The 20,503-nt window shown below is 26.9% G+C and overlaps 4 protein-coding genes across 4 annotated transcripts in view; 3 read left to right on the plus strand and 1 right to left on the minus strand.

Annotated features, from left to right (window-relative positions):
* Positions 1–1,181, plus strand: part of LOC107476244 (uncharacterized) — a 2,104-nt gene extending 923 nt beyond the window's left edge. Inside the window, exons 2-3 of the mRNA XM_016096028.3 lie at positions 131–461; positions 783–1,181. Coding sequence (XP_015951514.1) covers positions 131–461; positions 783–875 — 424 coding nt within the window. The 3' untranslated portion in view covers positions 876–1,181. The remainder of the gene's footprint in view (positions 1–130; positions 462–782) is intronic.
* LOC107476246 (vacuolar protein-sorting-associated protein 37 homolog 2) lies at positions 1,180–3,266 on the minus strand. Its single transcript, XM_016096029.3, has 7 exons — positions 3,101–3,266; positions 2,696–2,827; positions 2,116–2,203; positions 1,949–1,988; positions 1,782–1,828; positions 1,576–1,696; positions 1,180–1,469 (listed from the first exon to the last, which is right to left on the minus strand). Exons 1-7 carry the CDS (start codon positions 3,124–3,126, stop codon positions 1,309–1,311), a joined length of 615 nt encoding a protein of 204 aa, XP_015951515.2. The 5' UTR covers positions 3,127–3,266; the 3' UTR covers positions 1,180–1,308.
* Positions 3,267–10,906: 7,640 nt separating this feature from the next.
* LOC107476386 (protein RGF1 INDUCIBLE TRANSCRIPTION FACTOR 1-like) lies at positions 10,907–12,756 on the plus strand. Its single transcript, XM_016096183.3, has 4 exons — positions 10,907–11,025; positions 11,149–11,349; positions 11,463–11,678; positions 12,429–12,756. Exons 1-4 carry the CDS (start codon positions 11,023–11,025, stop codon positions 12,660–12,662), a joined length of 654 nt encoding a protein of 217 aa, XP_015951669.1. The 5' UTR covers positions 10,907–11,022; the 3' UTR covers positions 12,663–12,756.
* A 2,497-nt stretch (positions 12,757–15,253) lies between these two features.
* On the plus strand, positions 15,254–17,387 carry LOC107476247 (purine-uracil permease NCS1). Its single transcript, XM_016096030.3, has 2 exons — positions 15,254–15,645; positions 15,871–17,387. The coding sequence occupies exons 1-2, from the start codon at positions 15,555–15,557 to the stop codon at positions 17,178–17,180; spliced, it is 1,401 nt and encodes a 466-aa protein (XP_015951516.1). The 5' UTR covers positions 15,254–15,554; the 3' UTR covers positions 17,181–17,387.
* Positions 17,388–20,503: the final 3,116 nt, after the last annotated feature.

Consider the following 20,503-nt stretch of genomic DNA (forward strand, 5'->3'; position numbering starts at 1 on the left):
TCCCTCCAAAATCAAAACTCGCAAACACTCCCTAAATGTCCAAAATTGCCAGCATGTTAAGGAATTGATGAATTGGTTCCCCCATTCTCTAGTATTTGTTATTTGACAATACCTGTTGGATGTTGGACAGGTCTGAAACTGACATCATCAATGTGGTTGAGCAAAGGATATGGCATTCCATGGAAGAAGGCCATTTTGAGAACTTGCCCGGGAAGGGGAAGCCGCTTAAGCTCGACACAAACCCTCATGCTGATCCAGCTGAAGACACTCTATACAGGATTTTGTCCAAAAATGGTTGTGCACCAGAGTGGGTTGAGCTTAACAAAGAGATAAGATCTAAGGTGTCCGAATTTAGGACAGCCTTGAAGAAAGCTTGGGCAAGTAAATGCAGTGGAGATCACTCTAAGTGGTATGAATGTTCAGAGGCTCTGAAATTGCAGCTAAGAGACATTAACAACATGGTGAGTCAAGTCATTTATTTATGAAAATTGGGTTTTGTTTCTAGCAATGGGGAGAGGAGTTCTGATGGATATATGGTTAGATGTTAATATGATTTATGGACACTACAATGTTATAGCCAACTTCACTTACTGGGATAAGGTTAGATGTTAATGTGATTTATGATTGGACACTATAGGATTATGGCTGAGCCCATCAATTTGGACAAGACTTGGTTGTTATTGTTTGCTAATTGTTAGGACTTAGGAATAGGGAAATGTGCACTCTTTGATATTTATGATGTGTAATAAGTAATAACGAATAAATCTATACTTATTTTGTAGGTTTTCCGGTATAATCTCATTGTGCCTTTTGGTAGGCAAATGTTTGGTCTCAAGTGGGAGAAAGAGTTAGGTTATTTACAAGAACAAGACTGAGATTCGCTGTTGCTATTTGCTACTACTAGTATTTATCTTTGGAGCCAGTTGGTTACCGTTGTAGAGGTTCTTCAACCAAGGGAAATGGAAGAAGATCAAGATATATACAACGAGAATGTAGTAATCAAGCAAGTTGTCATAAAAAATTTACTTTAATTTATGCCTTATAAGCATAGGATATGAACTTTAGTAATCCCTTATGTGAACAGGGTTTTCTAAAGATAAAGTATATTGTGATAGTATTATTCAGTCTTAGTGTAGGGGAAAATATTATATTTGCAAAGACAATTTTGTCACTTGATGATATGATAAAGATAATGGAGAATAAGATTAAAGAAAGAACATAGACGTATGTAACCAGAGATTATTGATTTTTGTACTTTTGACAAACAAGGAGTTACATTCTCAAGTTCTATATTTCATAATTTGGTTCTCAAATATTTGATGTTCTAGCTGCAAGATGTATCAGATTTTTACTGTGATAAGCAATACGTAGCTTCTTGTATTTCTGCAGAAAAGCTCCAAGATCAATCTCTTTATCAAGTAATTGTTGGTGCAGATCTTCTGATTCTTCTTCAGTCTTGTTCATAGCCCCTGCGGATTTTTTGTATCGTATGATAAGGAAGGTTTTAACTTTTGATCAGGATAAAACTTTGTATTATAATGACTGATTATCAATTTATCATTATTCAGAGCATACCTTGAATCCTATGAAGAAGGAATGGTAGGGAACTCAACTTCAACATTTCTTCTTTCTGTTTCTCAAGCTCCTTTAGTTTCTCTTGTGCAGCAGCTAGTTCACTTGTCCGAATGATTCTACACTGTTTACATAGAATGTTGAATATTCCACACTCGGCATAAGAATTACACAAATCATAAGAATTACTTCCTTCAGGTTCTTCTTACCTGATTTTTTAGTCCCAAAACACGAGGTTCCTTTTGTAGATTTTCATCTGAGTTAACAAAAACACAAGTTGTTTGTCAGCTCATAATACAACAAATAATGACTATGTTCAAGAAACATATTTTTATCAGATAATAAAAGAAAGAAAATAAAATATAAAAAATCTCACCAACAAGCAGCATATTCTCCTTGCATAGTTCATCTTTCAGCTGATCATATCATCAAGCAAAAAAGGGGTTAAGAACATAAATAAGTATAGTCATTGCAGGATCAAGTGTAAAAAACACTATATTTCTACATCAAGCACTGAAGGTGAAGCAATGACATGCAACTTACATTATTTTGAATCTTGACCTGTTCAAGCGACTGTAAAAACCGTTGATAAGCATCTTTCTCGGACGAAATTTTCCGCAACTCATCAACACTGGCAAATTTGTAAAGAAGGGGAAAGCACTAAATCATCATCATTCAAGGGATTAAATGGTTCATAATTTTGGAAAAAGATCCTCTAACGTGTAACATGAGAAGATCTACAAAGTAATAAAGTAAGAGATCACCATTGAATTCATAACTTCTATTATGTGTGAATCCCATTACCTTAACTCAATGGTGATTAGACTCACTTTCTCCCTTTAATGGTGCTTAATTCCATAATTTCAGATTGATCAGAGAATGCTAACTGATAGAACCATCTAAAGAACTAGCTATGTTACCATCCAAGCAATTTAAGATTTCTTTAACATGATTGAAAGCTTTAAGCACAAGAATATTGTAGCTAAAACCAACCCTCTTTCATGTGATACTATTTCAAAATTATGCTTCCCGGCCACACAATAATTAACAAATCCAGTAGGATTCAAACCGAAACCGGAATCAATCAAACACTGATTTCAAAAGGTGTAGTTTTAAGGTGAACCTTTTGTCCTTCAAAGCAGCAATAACTCCAGCAGCTTCAGCAGGTGGAACATGTGAAGGCCTAGAAGAAGAAGAAGAACTTGTGTAGCTCATTGAAGATGACTGATGTAAATGTTCTTGTTCTTGTGATCCCCTAAGCATTAAAAAAATAATGATGACAATAATAATAAAAAGAAGTAAAATTAAGCCCTAAAAACAATTTATCAAACCCTAAAAACAAACCTAACCAAAACTTCTACTTGATAACCAATTTGCAATTCATGATAAATAAAATTGAAATTCAAGCTATAACAATAAGAATAGAAAAAAAAATGACTATCTGAATCTTAACTGAAAATATATATAACTGAAAATGAAAAAATATATAAATGAAAATGAAAAGGATGAGAATGGAAGAGTTAGTTACCAAAATCTAGTGAAGATTGAAGACATTGATGAACAGAAACGTATCTGAATTTGAGGAACCGAATGAATGTAGAACGCGTGTGTTAATGTGAATCTATGACTCCGTCTACCTTTCTCTTTCTTCTTAACATTAAGAAATCTTCCCACCGCAACTAAAATTTAATGGAAAGTTTTTTAATATGAGATTAAAAAAAATCCATTTTATTGAAAAAAAAAATCTGTATTTGAAATTTAATTTTTTTTATTTGGAATCACTTTTAATCTAATTTCTGTGTTTGACATTTTAAATGTCATGTACAAATTGTGAGAATCAACTTAAAAATCAAAACACTTTTAATCTAATCTATGAATGAAACTTTCAAATGAATTAAAATAATTTAATGTAATATTTCTTCAGCTCTTTACTTTAATTCTTAATACTATTTTCTAAACTATCAAATTGGTCACTACAATATACAACAACATGTATGGCATACTTAGTATGTTTTGTCTATTTTATCTTAGTATATTTTGTAATATTTATTTTTATTTTTATCTTTATCTTTATATCTTTATCTTTATCTTTTATCTTTATAGTAATATAAATGGAGAGCTCATGTGCTAACGTGACATTCATACGTTGAATCTAGAAGTTTATTTGCTTAGGTATCGTCACTAAAAATTTTTAAATTTATATTTATAAATTATAAATAATTATTTGCTTAGCTTGTTATTTTCAAATTTTAAATTATATATTTAGATTGTTATACTTAGGTTGTTATTTTTTAAATTTTAAATTATTTTATTTAGGTTATTATTTTTTAAATCTTAGATAGTTGTAGTTATGTTGTTTTTTTTTTAATTTTAAATTATTTTATTTAGGTTGTTATTTTTTAAAATTTTAACATTATTTTTTTAAAATTTGTTGATTTTGTTTAGCACTATTTTTTAAATTTTTGTAGATTTTTTTTTCAAAAAATGGACATAAATTTAGAATTTTAAAAATTATTAATATATTTATTTACTTTATCTGCAAATTTAATTTAAATTTAAATTAAATTTAATCAAATTTAAAAAATTTTAGCTATGAGTCAGCTATAAAAGTATAAGTTATGAGATATGTATAGCACCACAATTCAAAGTACATCAAACCCTTTTTTTATATACATCCAAAATCTAAAATTTCTCTACTTATTCCAATGGCTGGTATTCACAAAATCGCAAAAATCAAATCTACAATTGATAATTTGTGTGTACGTATACGAGTGATACCGTTATGAATACTGCCAAGTTACGAAAATTCTTTATTGCCATACTCAATTGAGATGGTTTAGTCCGATGAAGACGTGAGTTTTCTACTAATATTTTTTATTTTATTTTAAATTTATATTATTTATATTTTAAATTTGTTTGTTTATCCTCGTCTAATTGTTCTTTGATTATTTTTTTTATCAATAGAGAAGAAAAAATACACGCCTCGATTAAGAAGATTTTTGTGTCTCGATTCATAAATTTGCTAAAGGAATGAATATCTTACCAAATAAGATATTTTAATGTTGGAGTCAAAAAATTCTATTAAAATATTTGGAGGAAATTAAAATATAATAAAAAATATTTAAGCAACGCTTACCACCACAAGTTTATTATATATCTTTAAAGGCAACTCTTAAGAGTAATATATGAATATTATAAATGTTGTTTTTTTAATTCACTAAAGCAATGTTTTTTATATGTTTTTTAAATTAATCAAAGAGAACACTTTTTGAAGTTACCATCGTTGAGTCCGACACTAAAATATCTTATTTGGTAAGATATTCCTTCCTTTAGTAAATTTATGAATCGAGACACAAGAGTCTTTTTGATCGAGGCGTGTATTTTTCCTTTCCTAAAATTGATAAACAAAAATCAAAGAACAATTAGACGAGAATAAACAAACAAATTTAAAATATAAATAATATAAATTTAAAATAAAATAAAAAAATATTAATTGAAAACTCACGTCTTCGTCGGATCAAACCATCTCAATTGAGTATGGCAATGAAGAATTTTTGTAATTTTGGTAGTGTTTATAACCGTATCACTTGTATACGTATACACAAATTGTCGATTGTATGTTTGATTTCTGCGATTTTGTGAATACGAGCGATTGAAATAAGTAGAAAAAAATTAGATTTTGGATGTACGTAAAGAAAGGGTTTAATGTACTTTGAATAATGGTGCTATACATATCTCATAACTTATACTTTTATAGTTGACTCATAGCTAAAATTTTTTAAATTTAATTGACTTTAATTTAAATTTGAATTAAATTTGCAGATAAAGTAAATAAATATATTAACAATTTTTAAAATTCTAAATATATGTATGTAGCTCTATTTTTTGAAAAAAATCTATAAAAATTTAAAAAACAATGCTAAACGGAATCAACAAATTTTTAAAAAATAATGTTAAAATTTAAAAATAATAACCTAAATAAAACAATTTAAAATTTTAAAAATAACAACCTAACTATAACAATCTAAGATTTAAAAAATAAAAACTTAAATAAAATAATTTAAAATTTAAAAAATAACAATCTAAGTATACCAATCTAAATATATAATTTAAAATTTAAAAANAATTAAGATCAACAATTAAAAAATACTAAAACATCAGTGGACTGGTACACTTAAAAATTTTTCAATATACATATGCTCTTTTTTAAACACTTTGGCACTTTCAAAAACATATATGGTTTTCCTTTTACCAATTTATCTAATATATCATATTTAAATTTGATGGTAAAAGATAAACATGATTTCATTGTTGTCCATCGGTAAAGATATCTAGCTTTCACCTAAGAGTTCAACTCTTATCTTGAATTTTTTTCTTTTATTTTGGGTTCAACTCTTATCTTAAATTTTTTTTTATTTTTCATTTTTTAAATCCTCATTTACCAAATTACTATCATTTTTTTAGAGTGTTTATTTTTTTTTAACTAAAGATAAGAGACTCAAACTCACAACCTCTTACTTGAGTATGGGAAGACTATGCTATTTGAGCTATTACTCGTTGAAGTGCTTATTGTTAATGTTACGAATAACATGCAAGAAGAATTAAATTATGCAGTTACAAGGGACAAATAACTAAAACATGAATAAACATAAAAGAGACACCAATGCATTAGATCCACTACTAAGGGATAGAAATTTGCTTTATTTGAAGGAAAAGGGACAATGAATTTTAGCTATTTACAATTAATATGACAGGTTGTTCTTGATCTTAGGCTTCAAAAGTGTGATTTTGTGGCAGCATATGATGCGCCATAAGAACATGTATGTATCAATAAATCCACACATACATTTAAATAGGTTAATTAAGAGCTAATTAATCAAAGCTTGAATTATAAGGAAACAGAATTTCAGGTCATGAGGGCCAGAAGCATAAATAATAAAGAGGATGATGCAATTGCATATGAATTGGTATTTTTCCCTTTTTCTACATTCCCATGTTAGCCAACTTGTTTGCCAGCCTAGCTTTGTTCATTTCATCACTACATAAATGCTTTGGCCTTTTAGTAATCACATTCAAATTAGCATATAATTAGTAGGGTTAATTACACTTTATCCTTTTAACATTCGTATGCCTATTGTAGCCTTTAAAAGTCTTAAAATGTACAAATTTATAATCTGAGTCTTTTTTTATTTTTCAAATATGCAATTTAATAATAATAATAATAATAATAATAAAGTACACTTTACTTTCTTAAACTTTGAATTAATTATATGTAGCTTATTTACTTTTCTTAACCCTTTTTAGCATATAACTTTTTTTTGTTGTCCGCGGATCCGTCACGGATCTAAACTCTATTTTAGAGTTTGTTGTTGACTAATGGAGAGCTGCATGCACAAGGTGAGATTCAAACCTCCGATACTTACTTAAGTGAATGAGTAAGTTGATCACTTGACCAATTTAAATTGGTTTTTTTATCGTATAACTTTAACACCTTACATCTTGTTAAGTTTGTGTTGTAATTTTTTAAAACAATCCCACAAAAAAAATTACTAACCTGGTTGATTTGGATGTGTACTTACATTTAAGAAAGATTAGGCAATTACTTGCTTTAAAAAAAATAAAATTAGAATCTAAACGTAAATACTAAAATAAATATTTAAGTTTTTTTTTAGAGTAAACATCTAAATTAATTTCTAACAAATATTCAGGTTGGACACTCTGATTTTTTATATATTTTTATTATTTAAAAGTCTCAAAATTATTTTTGTCGACAAATTAGTATTTCTATTAATTCTAATAAAACTTTTAATATGTATGTTAAACAAATATATCTTTTGCAAATTTTATTACAAAATATTAAGTTTAAAAAAGGTTTAATTATCATATTGGTCTTTATAGTTTCGCAAAATTTTTAATTAGGTTCATGTACTTTTTTTTTTCCTTTTAATTGAGTCTTTACATTAATTTTTTTTTTAATTGAGTCCCTACATTTTTTTCTTTTTATTTGGGTTCCTGCACTATTTTTTTTAGTTGGGTCCTTATAAAATTAAGCAAATTACTGTTAAGAGGGACCTAATTGAAAAAAAAAATTGGTACAGAAATTCAATTAAAAAAAAGTATAAGGACCTAATTGAAAATTTTGCGAAACTATAAAGACCAACAAAGTAATTAAACCTTTAAAAAAATATTAATATAAAAGAAATTACTTTTTTTATAGAGGGGTTAACCTTTCTCTAAAACATCTAGAATTGTAAAATAAAAAAAATTAAAATGTTTAATATAAAATTTCTAAGACCAGTTTGAGTATTTATTTTTTAAATGAAAAGCCAAAACCATATGTAAATGTCTACTAAACACAATTATATTTAATTAAAAATTTGATAAAAGACATAATTCTTTCTAGCACTGATTACTCTTATTATATATCCGACCTATGATTGCAACATGAAACTATTGGTCAAGGTCCATATCAATTGCTCATATTAAACTTGCATTACGTTGATTATAAAATGAGCCCCCTATATTTAATTAGAAAATGAAATTGAAATGAAAATTAACTGTGAAAACACTAGTTCAACTTTTTTAACATTATTCCAACTTTTCCCTTTATTTTTAAACTTCACACAATACAGGTACTTTTCATGTTTAACTTTTTTAGGTCACATATATATTCCTTGGTAAGAATTTCCGGAGAGGGAAAATATAGCACCTGCCAAATTAGGTCAGTAGTATAATTTGAAGTACAAATAGATCAAACAAAAATATGAACAAATTTTTTTTAATGAATAATTGTACTTAAAAGTACTTTGACAAAAGCTGCACGCAATATTGTTGGTTATACTTAAACTCCAATGATTGGAATAACTTTTAACATAATTTATCTCACAATTTTTTTTTATGTGTGTTACTATATCATGGTTATATTCATCAACAAATTGAAAAAATTATGTAAACTACAATACTCAATTAAATATAATGATACAACAACATATCACTACAATAAATTACAGAAATAAAGATCGATTTAGGAATCGATTTTTTTTAAATTGATCGTTAAATTAAAAATAGCAACCAATTTCGATCGGTAATATTTAGCAACTGATTTAGTGATCAACCTTTTTTTGGTATAAAAAAAATTGATTTTATTAATCGCTAAAATTGATCGCTATTTTAATAATTTGTTACATCAATATTGCATTAAAAAAATTCAAATTCTAAGGACTTGTTCTACTTTTTTTTTAATTATAAAAAAATACAATGATACGACAATATTTCACTACAAGAAATTACAGAAATAGCAATCAATTTAGTAATTCATTTTTTTAAATCGGTTGTTAAATTAGAATTAGCGACCAATTTCGATTGTTAACATTTTAGCAACTGATTTAACGATCAATATTTTTTTGTATTAAAAAAAGCTAATTTTATTGATCGCTAAAATCGATCACTATTTTAATAATTTCTTAATAAGATTTCATTAACAACTAAATTTAATTTGTTACATCAATATTGCATTAAAAAGATCAAATTCTAAGGGCTTGTTTCACTTTTTTTTTTGTAATTTTATGAAAAAATATTAAAAAGGTAAAAAAAAATTTGCAAATCAAACAATGCTGACATTTTTTTTCTCTATATATTTGTTTCCATTAGGAAGTTCATGCTTTAAGGTCTCTCTTTTGTATATTGACCTTTTAGTGATTCAATCATGTTTCTTGAATTTGCAAATGCGAAATGTGCGATCTATGTTTACCTTTTGTGTTTTTCGAGCTTTAATTTATTTCATGACCATCTAAAAATGAAACTAATTAAAGGGGCTAACACCAATAAAGCATGTCTTGCTTGATAGCAAGGTTATTGAATTTTTGATGAAAATATAAGAAGCCACACTTTGTTTGGATACCAAGCTTCGGAGCCACACATTTCACCGCATAATTCCCATTCCTTTTCACTTAATCAATTATTTATACTTTCCTCTTCAATATATATAACCCATTTGCCTCCCAATAATTATCAAAAGTTTTAATTTCCTCACAAATTTATTTTGTTCGGTTGTTGTTTAATTATTATTATTATTATTATTATTATTATTATTATTATTATTATTATTCATCTCAACATTATAGGTCTATATCTTCTAAAGTGAGGCTTTCACTTTAAAAATAATTTTAATTTTAATTATCCAAAGATAAAATTTTTGTCTTCTTCTACTCACTTTAAAGATTTCTTAAACTCATTTTTATTCACATTTTCAATAATTAAAATAATTTTGTGATAGTTAATATTTTTTATTTATCCCATGAATAACTTTTCATTTATATACAATACGAGAATAATTTTTTTGATTAAATAATCAAAATCGTCCCTAAAATATCACTCGTTTTTTAGATTTGATCTTTTAAAAAAATTAATCAAATTTACTTTTCAAAAATTTTAAGTTAGTCGTGTTAGTTTTGCATTAAAATTTGCGAACATGGCGCAATTAATCCTAAATTAAGGAGGATCTCAATGGATTAAGATTTATCAATTAGAATTAATTTGATCTAATAGCATAAATTTATTATGATAGTAGTCAATTAAAATTGCCAGTTGTATATTATTGTGATGTCACTTAACGTGTTATATCAATAAACTCTAATATCATGAGCAAAGAAAATTATAAAAATATTAATATAACAATTTAAAATGTTTAAAAGATAAATTTAATTTAAAACATCTTTAAAAGCCAAATTAAAAAATATGAGATGTTTTAAAAATGAATTTGAAGATTTACTCTTCTTGTATTTACTACTAGCAAAACATCTAAAAAAAACAAATCATTTTATTGATAAACACTATAAAATACCTAAAAACTATCTCAATTAATAATGAGTAAATTAAGAAATAAATGGGATGGCATGTCTTAGAGTTCTAGGAAGTACAATATAATGTGTGATGACATGAATTAGGAGTAGTGGGGGCCACCAATCTTAGATGGACGGTAGATACAATGCCACGTGGCAGGTAGCTAGCTTCTTGATCGTGGATGAATTTGGGAGATACAGCTATTGAGTGAGGTGTGATATTGATGCCTTAGCCGACTCAAACATCATATAAAGACGCTAACAAGATCCAAACTATGAAATCGTAAGCAACAAATCCAACGCCTCTCATTCCTCCTCAGCCACCTCACTCAATCTCAGCCCTCCATTCACATAGCACTATTTCATTTCCTTCATTAATTAATTCATTCATTAATTAACAATTAATTAATTTAATTAATTTAATCACTCCCCACCTTTGTCCCTATAGTCTTAGCTTCTTGTGTATTGTTGAATTCTTAGTTCAACCCTCTTTCCTTTCTCTCTCTATTTCTTTCTCTCTCTCTCTCTATCTTTCTTTCTCATTGGAAATCCCAATATCATTCTTCACTCAACCATTGAAGCACATTGTTATTATTATTACATTATTATTATGGTATGTAATATCTAATATGTATATAATGTACCATATATATTTATTTTTTTTTCCAATTCTCATAATGATTTAGATTGATTCAATTTTTTTCTTGGTCTCCCAAAATATTTGGGGTCTGAGCAGGACTCAATGTTGGTTCCTCCATGGCTAGAGAGATTGCTACAAACACCATTTTTCAATGTATGTAGGATTCATGGAGATGCAGCTAGGAGTGAGTGTAACATGTTCTGCCTTGACTGCAATAATAATAATAATAACAACAATGGTGATGCTTTTTGCTTCTATTGCCGCTCTTCAAGGCACAAGGATCATCAAGTAATTCAGGTAAAAAAAACTATATAATATATAATAATGTAGCATCATTTATATCTTATGCACATTCTATATATATACATTATGAAATTCATTATTGTTCCTGGGTTTTTTTTTTTATTTAGATAAGAAGATCTTCATACCATGATGTTGTAAGAGTGGTTGAAATTCAGAAAGTGTTGGACATAAGTGGAGTTCAAACATATGTAATCAACAGTGCTAGAGTTCTGTTCTTGAATGAGAGGCCACAACCCAAATCTGGAAAAGGGGTTCCTCACATTTGTGAGATTTGTGGAAGAAGCCTTTTGGACCCTTTTCGTTTCTGTTCTTTGGGATGCAAGGTAATTAATTTATTTATTAGCATTAACATATATTATTTGGTGAAAATTCAGGTGCAGTCGATTTCACGTGAAGTTGATACCTGAGAGCTATTAGATAATTTGATTGATTTGACTAAATTTTCATCTAACGACTCTTAGATATCAACTTCACGTGAATTTATTAATTAATTTACCATTTTACTTTTTTTTTTTCAATTTAATTTATTTCATATATCATTGTCAAAATGAGCATCATTTCATAACTCAAATCTCCCTCTCATCATATGGGTAATACACCCAACCACCCATACATCATCACCAACCTTTGAAAGCCCATCACCATCATCATTATAATTCCCCTAACTATATTAATCATAGGTATAACTAGCCTATATATACATACATATGTAATAATGTAATAATAGTTATACTTTTGGGTAAATTAGGTTTTACTTTTTTGAAATCAAGTAAATATCACATAAAATAGTTTCTTAAAATAGAAGTTAATGTTACATTTTATGAAGTACAAAAAAGTATTCATTGTCACATATTACTTCAATTCTTTTTTTCTTTAAAACAAAGTTTACTTTTTAGTTTTTTAGAAATAAAAAGAACATTATAATTTTTACCCTTTATTTATATTTTGGGTTAGGTATTGAATAATTGATTGGCACATGGCATGATGCATATATATATATATGTATATATAATTGGTCCATTTTGATAGGGTTATTAATTGTTATTTTGTTGGGAATGTGATTGAATTACTAGCTTGTGGGAATAAAGAGGAATGGGGATGCAAGCTTTGTTTTGGATGATAAGATCAATGAAGCATTAGCAATGGAGGGAATATCATCAAGAAGATCATCAATGTCTTCAAGGAATCATCATCAAGAAGAAGAAGAATTGGGTGAAGGATCACCACAAAACATTTACACTCCTCCACCTCCTTCAAACACAAGAAGAAGAAAAGGCATTCCTCATAGGGCTCCTTTTGGTTCCTAGTCATTATTCTTCTCCCTTTTTTTTTAATCTTTCAAAAATTGGTACATAATTCAATATTCAACACCCCATCAATTATTTTTCTTCTTCATGTTAATTATTTGTATATTAAAAGTGAATATTAAGAATAAACAGCATAAATGCAAAAAACAAAGAATTTGATTTATGTTAGATAAGATTAAAGGCATAATACATACATGTCTTTTTCTATATGGTATCCATAGTTAATGTCCACTTTTTAATTATTGAAATAAAATTGGAGTCTTGATATAGTTTTGTGGAATTGTCAACTTAACAATTTTCTAATTCAAAATCTCATTTTATAGTACTACAATATGTATGTTATCATTTTATAGAAAAAAATTTAAGTGTACCGGAAATACTGATATTCTAGTTGTTTTAACCGTTGATTTCAATTAATACATATTATATATATTTTTTATAATTTAGATCAACAGTTAAAACAACTGGAATACCAATGTTTTCGATATACTTAAAACAACTGGAATACCAATGTTTTCGGTATACTTAAAACTCTTTCCATTTTATATAGTATTCAAGAACTATTTTTTATAGATATAAGTAATTTTTAGGTATACCAATTTAGAAAATTTATTATAGAAAATAATATTACTATTGTTCTTCCCTTCCTTTTGAAACAAACAAACAACCCTTCTTTGGGGAATCTTGTTAGTATAATTTATTTTTTTAGTAAAAGGAAAAAAGAAAAGGGAATAGTAGTAGGTTTGGTTAGAGGGTTTCATTTGTCCACAAATGCAAAAGAAAAGAACATAAAAGGGTATAGGAAAGTTCCTTCCTTTTGATCATGGGTCCCCAAAACAACAAATTATCCCTTGTGAAGAACCAATAATGCAAAATTGTTTAACATATATCCTTGATAATTTCTAGTGTAGATGTCATTAACAAATTAAAAAGCAAGACTTTGTTTGAGGTGTCCATTTTTTTAGTTTTGAATGGCCCACCATCCACATGGGCCATTTCACATGAATATAACACCACCTTTGAGCATTGTTTTATATCATTCATATGCATTATTGCATTCCATATAATATGTGCATGTAAATGTTAAATAGCTATTGGGAATAGGATGTTTCTTTTATTCTTTTTAGTTATTTTAAAATTCAAGTTATATTATATTATTCCCTTGTTTCTCAAGTAAATCTTTCCCCTTAAAAAAGAGTAAACTTTGTGTCTAGATATATTGTAATTATTTTTTTTTAATTTGTAATCAAATTACATATATTAGGAGAACTTCAACGCTTTAGTCAAAACTCAAAAGTCAAAACTTTCTTTGCTTAGCCCAATTTGAAAAAATAATTTAATTAAGTTTTTTTAAAAAGTAACTTAAATAATAAATGACTATATTAAAAATAATTTATAAATAAGTTATTTTATGTTTATATTTTTAATTCTTAAAGTGCTTATTCTAAAAGAAATATGATAAAAGTAGTAGTATTATGAGAAAAAGTTATTTTTTTAATTTTTTTATAAGTTTTTAAATAACTTCTTAAAAAATTATAATTTAATTTAAAAAATTGTACTAGACATTAATACTACTACTTTTCATAAGTTGAAAACCCAAAAAAATTACTTTTAAAATTTCTTAAACGGACTCTTAATTTCATTAATTTCTTTTATTTCGGTGCTTTTTTAGTCCAAGAGAATAGAATTTGAAAATGAGGAGAGTAAAACAAAAAAAAATGAAGGATTAATTACCTTTTACGAAATATTATTTTTCTACTTAATTAAAATAAAGTAATAAGCCAATGCAATTAGGTAGAGCAGATATGAATTGATGGCTACTCAAAGTTTTCAATTTTAAAAAAATGTGCTTCATCCACATTTAACTAAGAAGTAGTAGGTACATCCTCTTTAAAAACAAATTAAAAAGGAAAGAAAAGAAAAAGAGAGTAGTTGCATCAAGATGTAGCATTTTCTAATAGCTTTATTTAGATTTACAAATAATATTTGGATAATCACCAATAATTGTATATGCAGGATATTTTTAACCATTCTTTTTCTTTATATATAGTTTTACAACCAATATATTAAAAAAATAGTTGTTAAATTAATTATTTGTATAAAATATATATTAAAAATAAATAAATAAGTATTTATACAAAAATACATAATAATTAATTTAATAATATTTTTTAGAGTTTTATTAGTACTCAACCTAAAGAGAGTAGAGAAAAATAATTCAAAAAAACATCATCACCACAAAAATTAATTATTAATTTATTATAATGAAAGAGTTTAATGCCATATAAAAAAATTAAAATATATTAATTTTAATATCTTCTTTTACCAACATATTACAACAAGTAACATTTATCATTTAAATAAAAAATCACAAAAAATAAAATAAAACTTTGACAAGATACTAAACCAAAGATGCAAAATATATATTAAAATAATATATTTTAATTTTACATATTTGTATTTTATATTATCTATGTATAATCTATAGAGTGACGTTACCAAATTTCCACCACTCATTCATAATCTCTATCACTATCACACTCCCCATTTCATTGCATTTCATTGCATTAATCAATTACAACAACCATGAACATGTTATCAGGATCTAAATTCCATGTTCTTCATCAGCAGCAATCTCATTATTCCAATCCAAAAATTCCATGCTCTTCTTTCTCACTAGTTTTGAATAACAAGGCCTTTCATCAATTTCATGCTACCCCATCACCTTATTATAAGTTCAAGTACTTGTCAATGAAATGCTCCAATTCTTCTATCTCAATACCATCATCATCAAATGATGATGGTTCAGAATTGTTTGAGCCTGATCCATCTCTCACCAAATAAGATCTCAAGCCAACTTCACCAAGCCAAAGAACACTCACAGGTTTTGAAATGGCAAGCCTTTGGGTTGGTCTTGTTGTTGGTGTCCCTTCATACTACCTTGCTGGTTCCCTTGTTGATCTTGGCATGGCATGGTGGCAAGGTATTATATATTGGGAAGATTTTATCGTCATACCGGTGTATCATACCGGTGTATCAGTGATTAGGTCAACGGTTAAAAATCACTGAAATACCGGTATTACGGTACACTTGAAAATTTTCTTATATATTTTCTTATATATTGTAGTTGTAATTGCTACTAAACAAAATACTAAAATATTAAGTTGAAAAGTACTAATTTGGCTATTTGGGCCAAAACATGTTACAGGTATTGGAACAGTTGTTGTGGCAAACATGATTCTATTGGTTCCACTTGTTCTAACTGGCCACCCTGGCACACTCTATGGCATATCATTCCCAGTTCTTGCAAGATCCTCATTTGGAATCAATGGTGCTCACATTCCAACACTCTTAAGAGCTTTAATTGGTTGTGGTTGGTATGGAATTGAATCATGGATTGGTGGTGAAGCAATCTTCCTTCTCCTGCCACAATCATTGAAAAACAATTCATCACTCTCAAACTACCTACCTTGGCTTGGAACTTCCCCACTTGAATTCTTCTGCTTTTTGGGCTTTTGGGTGGCTCAATTGGGTTTTGTTTGGAGAGGAATTGATGGAATTAGAATTCTTGAGAAGTACTCAGCTCCAATACTAATTCTTCTTACAACATGTTTACTTGTTTGGTCTTATGTTAATGCTGGTGGATTTGGTCACATGTTGTCTTTGTCTTCTAGGCTTACAAGCTCACAATTTTGGTCTGTTTTTTTCCCTTCAATCACTGCTAATATAAGCTTTTGGGCCACAGTTGCAATTAACATACCTGATTTCACTAGGTATGCAAAAAGTCAACATGATCAAATCATTGGTCAAATGGGGTTACCAATTTTCATGGGACTATTCACATTTGTTGGTTTAGCTGTTACATCATCTACTAAGGTCATTTTTGGTAGAATAATTTCAAACCCAATTCAGCTTCTTGGTCAAATTGGAGGATTAACAACTTGTTTTCTTGCAATCTTTGGTATAAGCCTAGCAACCATAACTACCAACATTGCTGCTAATGTTGTTGCACCTGCTAATGCACTTGTTAATCTTAGTCCTAAGATTTTCACATTTAGAAGAGGTGCAATTTTAACAGCACTACTTGGCATTGCATTTCAACCATGGAGGCTTTTGAGATCAAGTGAGAGTTTTGTTTACACTTGGCTAGTTGGTTATTCTGCAATTATGGGTCCAATTGGAGGAGTTGTTCTAGCAGATTACTATCTTATAAAGAGGACACATTTGAGTGTTAATGATTTGTATTCAAGGAGTGTTTATGGTGCATATTATTATTATAAGGGGTTTAATGTGGCTGCAATTGTGGCTCTACTTCTTGGGATTTTGCCTGTGCTTCCTGGTTTCTTGTGGAAAGTTGGAATAAGTTCTGTTCCTGATGTTTTTGTTGTGATTTACAACAATGCTTGGTTTATTAGCTTCTTTTTTGCAGGATTCTTACATTGGATCTTGTCAAGTTTCAGAAGTAAACCGGATAAATATGATGTCGGAGGAGAATCTCTTTTGTCCTCGTCAAAGTAAATAATTCTTTTTTTTAGATGGTCGATATTTGAATTTTATTAGAAGAAATTTGACTTATTTGAATAGTATAATTATGCAGGTTTTTCTTAGGACATAATTTTTTTTCAATGTTTGTATATACATAAGCACATTGGTAGTTAAAAATGTTCGGAACAATTTTCTTTTAAGTGAAAGAGATTTCATATTGTTTATGATTGATTATGTAATATGGCATCAATCAATTATGCAGAGAGCTTATGTTACTAAAAACTTCTGAGTAGATATCTTAATTTTTTGAGTATTTTTTTTCCTGTGTTACATGCATTGATCTAACTATGTTTTCCTTTTAGAAGTTGAACATTAAAGTGGAAGACAAAAGTACATTAAGAATTGAAGACCTCGAAATTAAATTATTCTTATATTAATTAGGTGGTGTAGAAAGGAAATTGTTTCTACATGTGTAGAAGAATAAGTGTCAATGCATTAGTAGTTTATGTTGATGGCTCTTGAATGGGAAAGAATTAATTAAAGTACATAATTGTTGATTCATTGGACCCACAAAAAAAAAGAGAGTATGTGACATTATATCTGTGTCATAGAGACAACTTATTAGGTTTTTTTATTTTAATAAATTAAATAAATATTTTATTTATTAAAATAAATAATTTAAAAAATTATTACTATGTAGACGAGATATATGTATTTATAAATATAAAAATATATTTTATAAAAATAATAAAAATATTAATAATTTAAATTAGACCAAACTCTTAAAAATATAACATTTCAATTAATATGGAAGGTGGACGTTCTTAACCGTACTACTTCCATCCACTGGCGTTTTTTATTAGAATTTACACTAAATCAATTCAAATAATAATAAGGCAGGATTCGAATTCCCAACAATTGCTTAAGCAAACTAGTGAGCTAACCACTAGACCAAGTTCATTAATTAGTTAGTTAAAACCGCCTATTTCTTCTATTATTTTGAAACTGCTCATCTTTTATATTATTTAAAACTGCTTATCTTTCTTATTATTTGAAATATTCTATTTTTAAGAGTTTGGTTTAATTTAAATTATTAATATTTTTTATTATTTTCAAAAATTATATTTTTATATTTACAAATACACATATCTCGTTTACAGTAAGGAGATATATGAAAATTAAAAAAATACACATATCTCGATACGGATAAAATTATCTCGTTTACAGTATAAACAAGATAAGAGATGCTGATGTATTTTTCTAATAATTTTTAAAATTATTTATTTCAGAAAATAAAACATTTATTTAATTTATTAAAATAAAAAATTCTCACATATTATTTGATTTATTGTTAATAAATATGTGTATCACTAATCAAATTAGAATTAAGTTCATTAGATGAAATAAATTTTGAAAAAAAATATTTTTTAATATTAACCAAAATATTTTTCATAGAATTTAAAAAAGAAAAAAATCTGGAGACTAACTTATTTTCACTCTTAAAATTATTACTATTAAAAACAAAAGAATGTATAATTTAAGTAATAGGTAATTACTATTCATTTACCGTGGTTAACAAATTTAATTTGTTTTTATAATTATATGTCCTAAATATATTACTAATTATTTTTATATTTTTAATATTTTACATGTTTTAATTTATAAATTGAATTGATAATTTACTATAATTAAAGGTGTCTCATTTTTTTAGAAGAAAATATTTAACTTTGAACAAAAGACTAAATTAGAACGATATAAAATGTTTTAGACAAAAATAATTAGTAATATATTTAGGACATATAATTATAAAAATAAATTAAATTTGTTAACCATAGCAAATGAATAGTAATTACCTATTACTTAAATTATACATTCTTTCGTTTTTAATAGTAATAATTTTAAGAGTGAAAGTAAGTTAGTTTTTAAATCTTTTTTTTTTAAATTCTATGAAAAATATTTTGGTTAATATTAAAAAAATATTATTTTTTTTTCAAATTTTTTTTCATCTAATGGACTTAATTCTAATTTGATTAGTGATATACATATTTATTAACAATAAATCAAATAATATGTGAAAATTTTTTATTTTAATAAATTAAATAAATATTTTATTTTCTAAAATAAATAATTGAAAAAATTATTAGAAAAATACATCAGCATCTCTTATCTTGTTTATACTGTAAACGAGATAATTTTATCCGTATCAAGATATGTGTATTTTTTCAATTTTTATATATCTCCTTACTATAAACGAGATATGTGTATTTGTCAATATAAAAAATATAATTTTTGAAAATAATAAAAAATTTTAATAATTTAAATTAAATCAAACTCTTAAAAATAGAATATTTCAAATAATAAAAAAGATAAGCAGTTTCAAATAATAGAAAAGATGAGTAGTTTCAAAATAATAGAAGAAATAGGCGGTTTTAACTAACTAATTAATGAACTTGCTCTAATAGTTAGCTCACTAGTTTGCTTAAGTAAGTGTTGGGGATTCGAATCCAGCCTTGTTATTATTTGAATTGATTTAGTGTAAATTCTAATAAAAAAGCCGGTGGATGGAAGTAGTACGATTAAGATCGTACACCTTTCATATTAATTGAAATGTTCTATTTTTAAGAGTTTGGTCTAATTTAAATTATTAATATTTTTATTATTTTTATAAAATATATTTCTACATTGACAAATACACATCTCGTTTACATTGTAAACGAGATAATTATGAGTGTATCGTGTAAACTAGATAAATGTATTTTTTCAAATTTCACATATCTGATCTGCAGTGTAAACGAAATACACTAATAAGATTAATAAGTTGTCTTTATGACATAGATATAATGTCACACACTCTTTTTTTTTTGTGGGTCCAATGAATCAACAATTATGTACTCTAATTAATTCTTTTCCATCCAAGAGCCATTAATATAAACTACTAATACATTAACACCTATCCTTCTACACATGTAGAAATAATTTTCTTTCTACACCATTGAATCCACCAATTAATTAAGATGCCATGCCATCAACTTAGATAATCAAGAACTTGTTGGGTTTTGTTTTGGAATTTTTTGGGTCTTGGTTTTTGTTTTGGATTAAGATGCCATGCCATGCTTTCATCTCTCATTTTTGGATTTGTTTGCAATATTTGGGCCTAGGCCCAGTTTTAATTTTGGAAAAGAGGCCATTTTCTCCTATCGAAAATAAACGAGAGCTATTACCTAAAAAAGTAAAATAAAAGAGAGCAATTATTTGTTTAAGGAAAATATATATATACACACACGCGCGCAGTAACATTACAATTATTCAAAATTATTCTATTTAATTTAACATCTATAATTTGAGTTATAATATTT

Source organism: Arachis duranensis, chromosome 2 (genome assembly GCF_000817695.3).
Source record: "Arachis duranensis cultivar V14167 chromosome 2, aradu.V14167.gnm2.J7QH, whole genome shotgun sequence".
Taxonomy (NCBI): Eukaryota; Viridiplantae; Streptophyta; class Magnoliopsida; order Fabales; family Fabaceae; genus Arachis; species Arachis duranensis.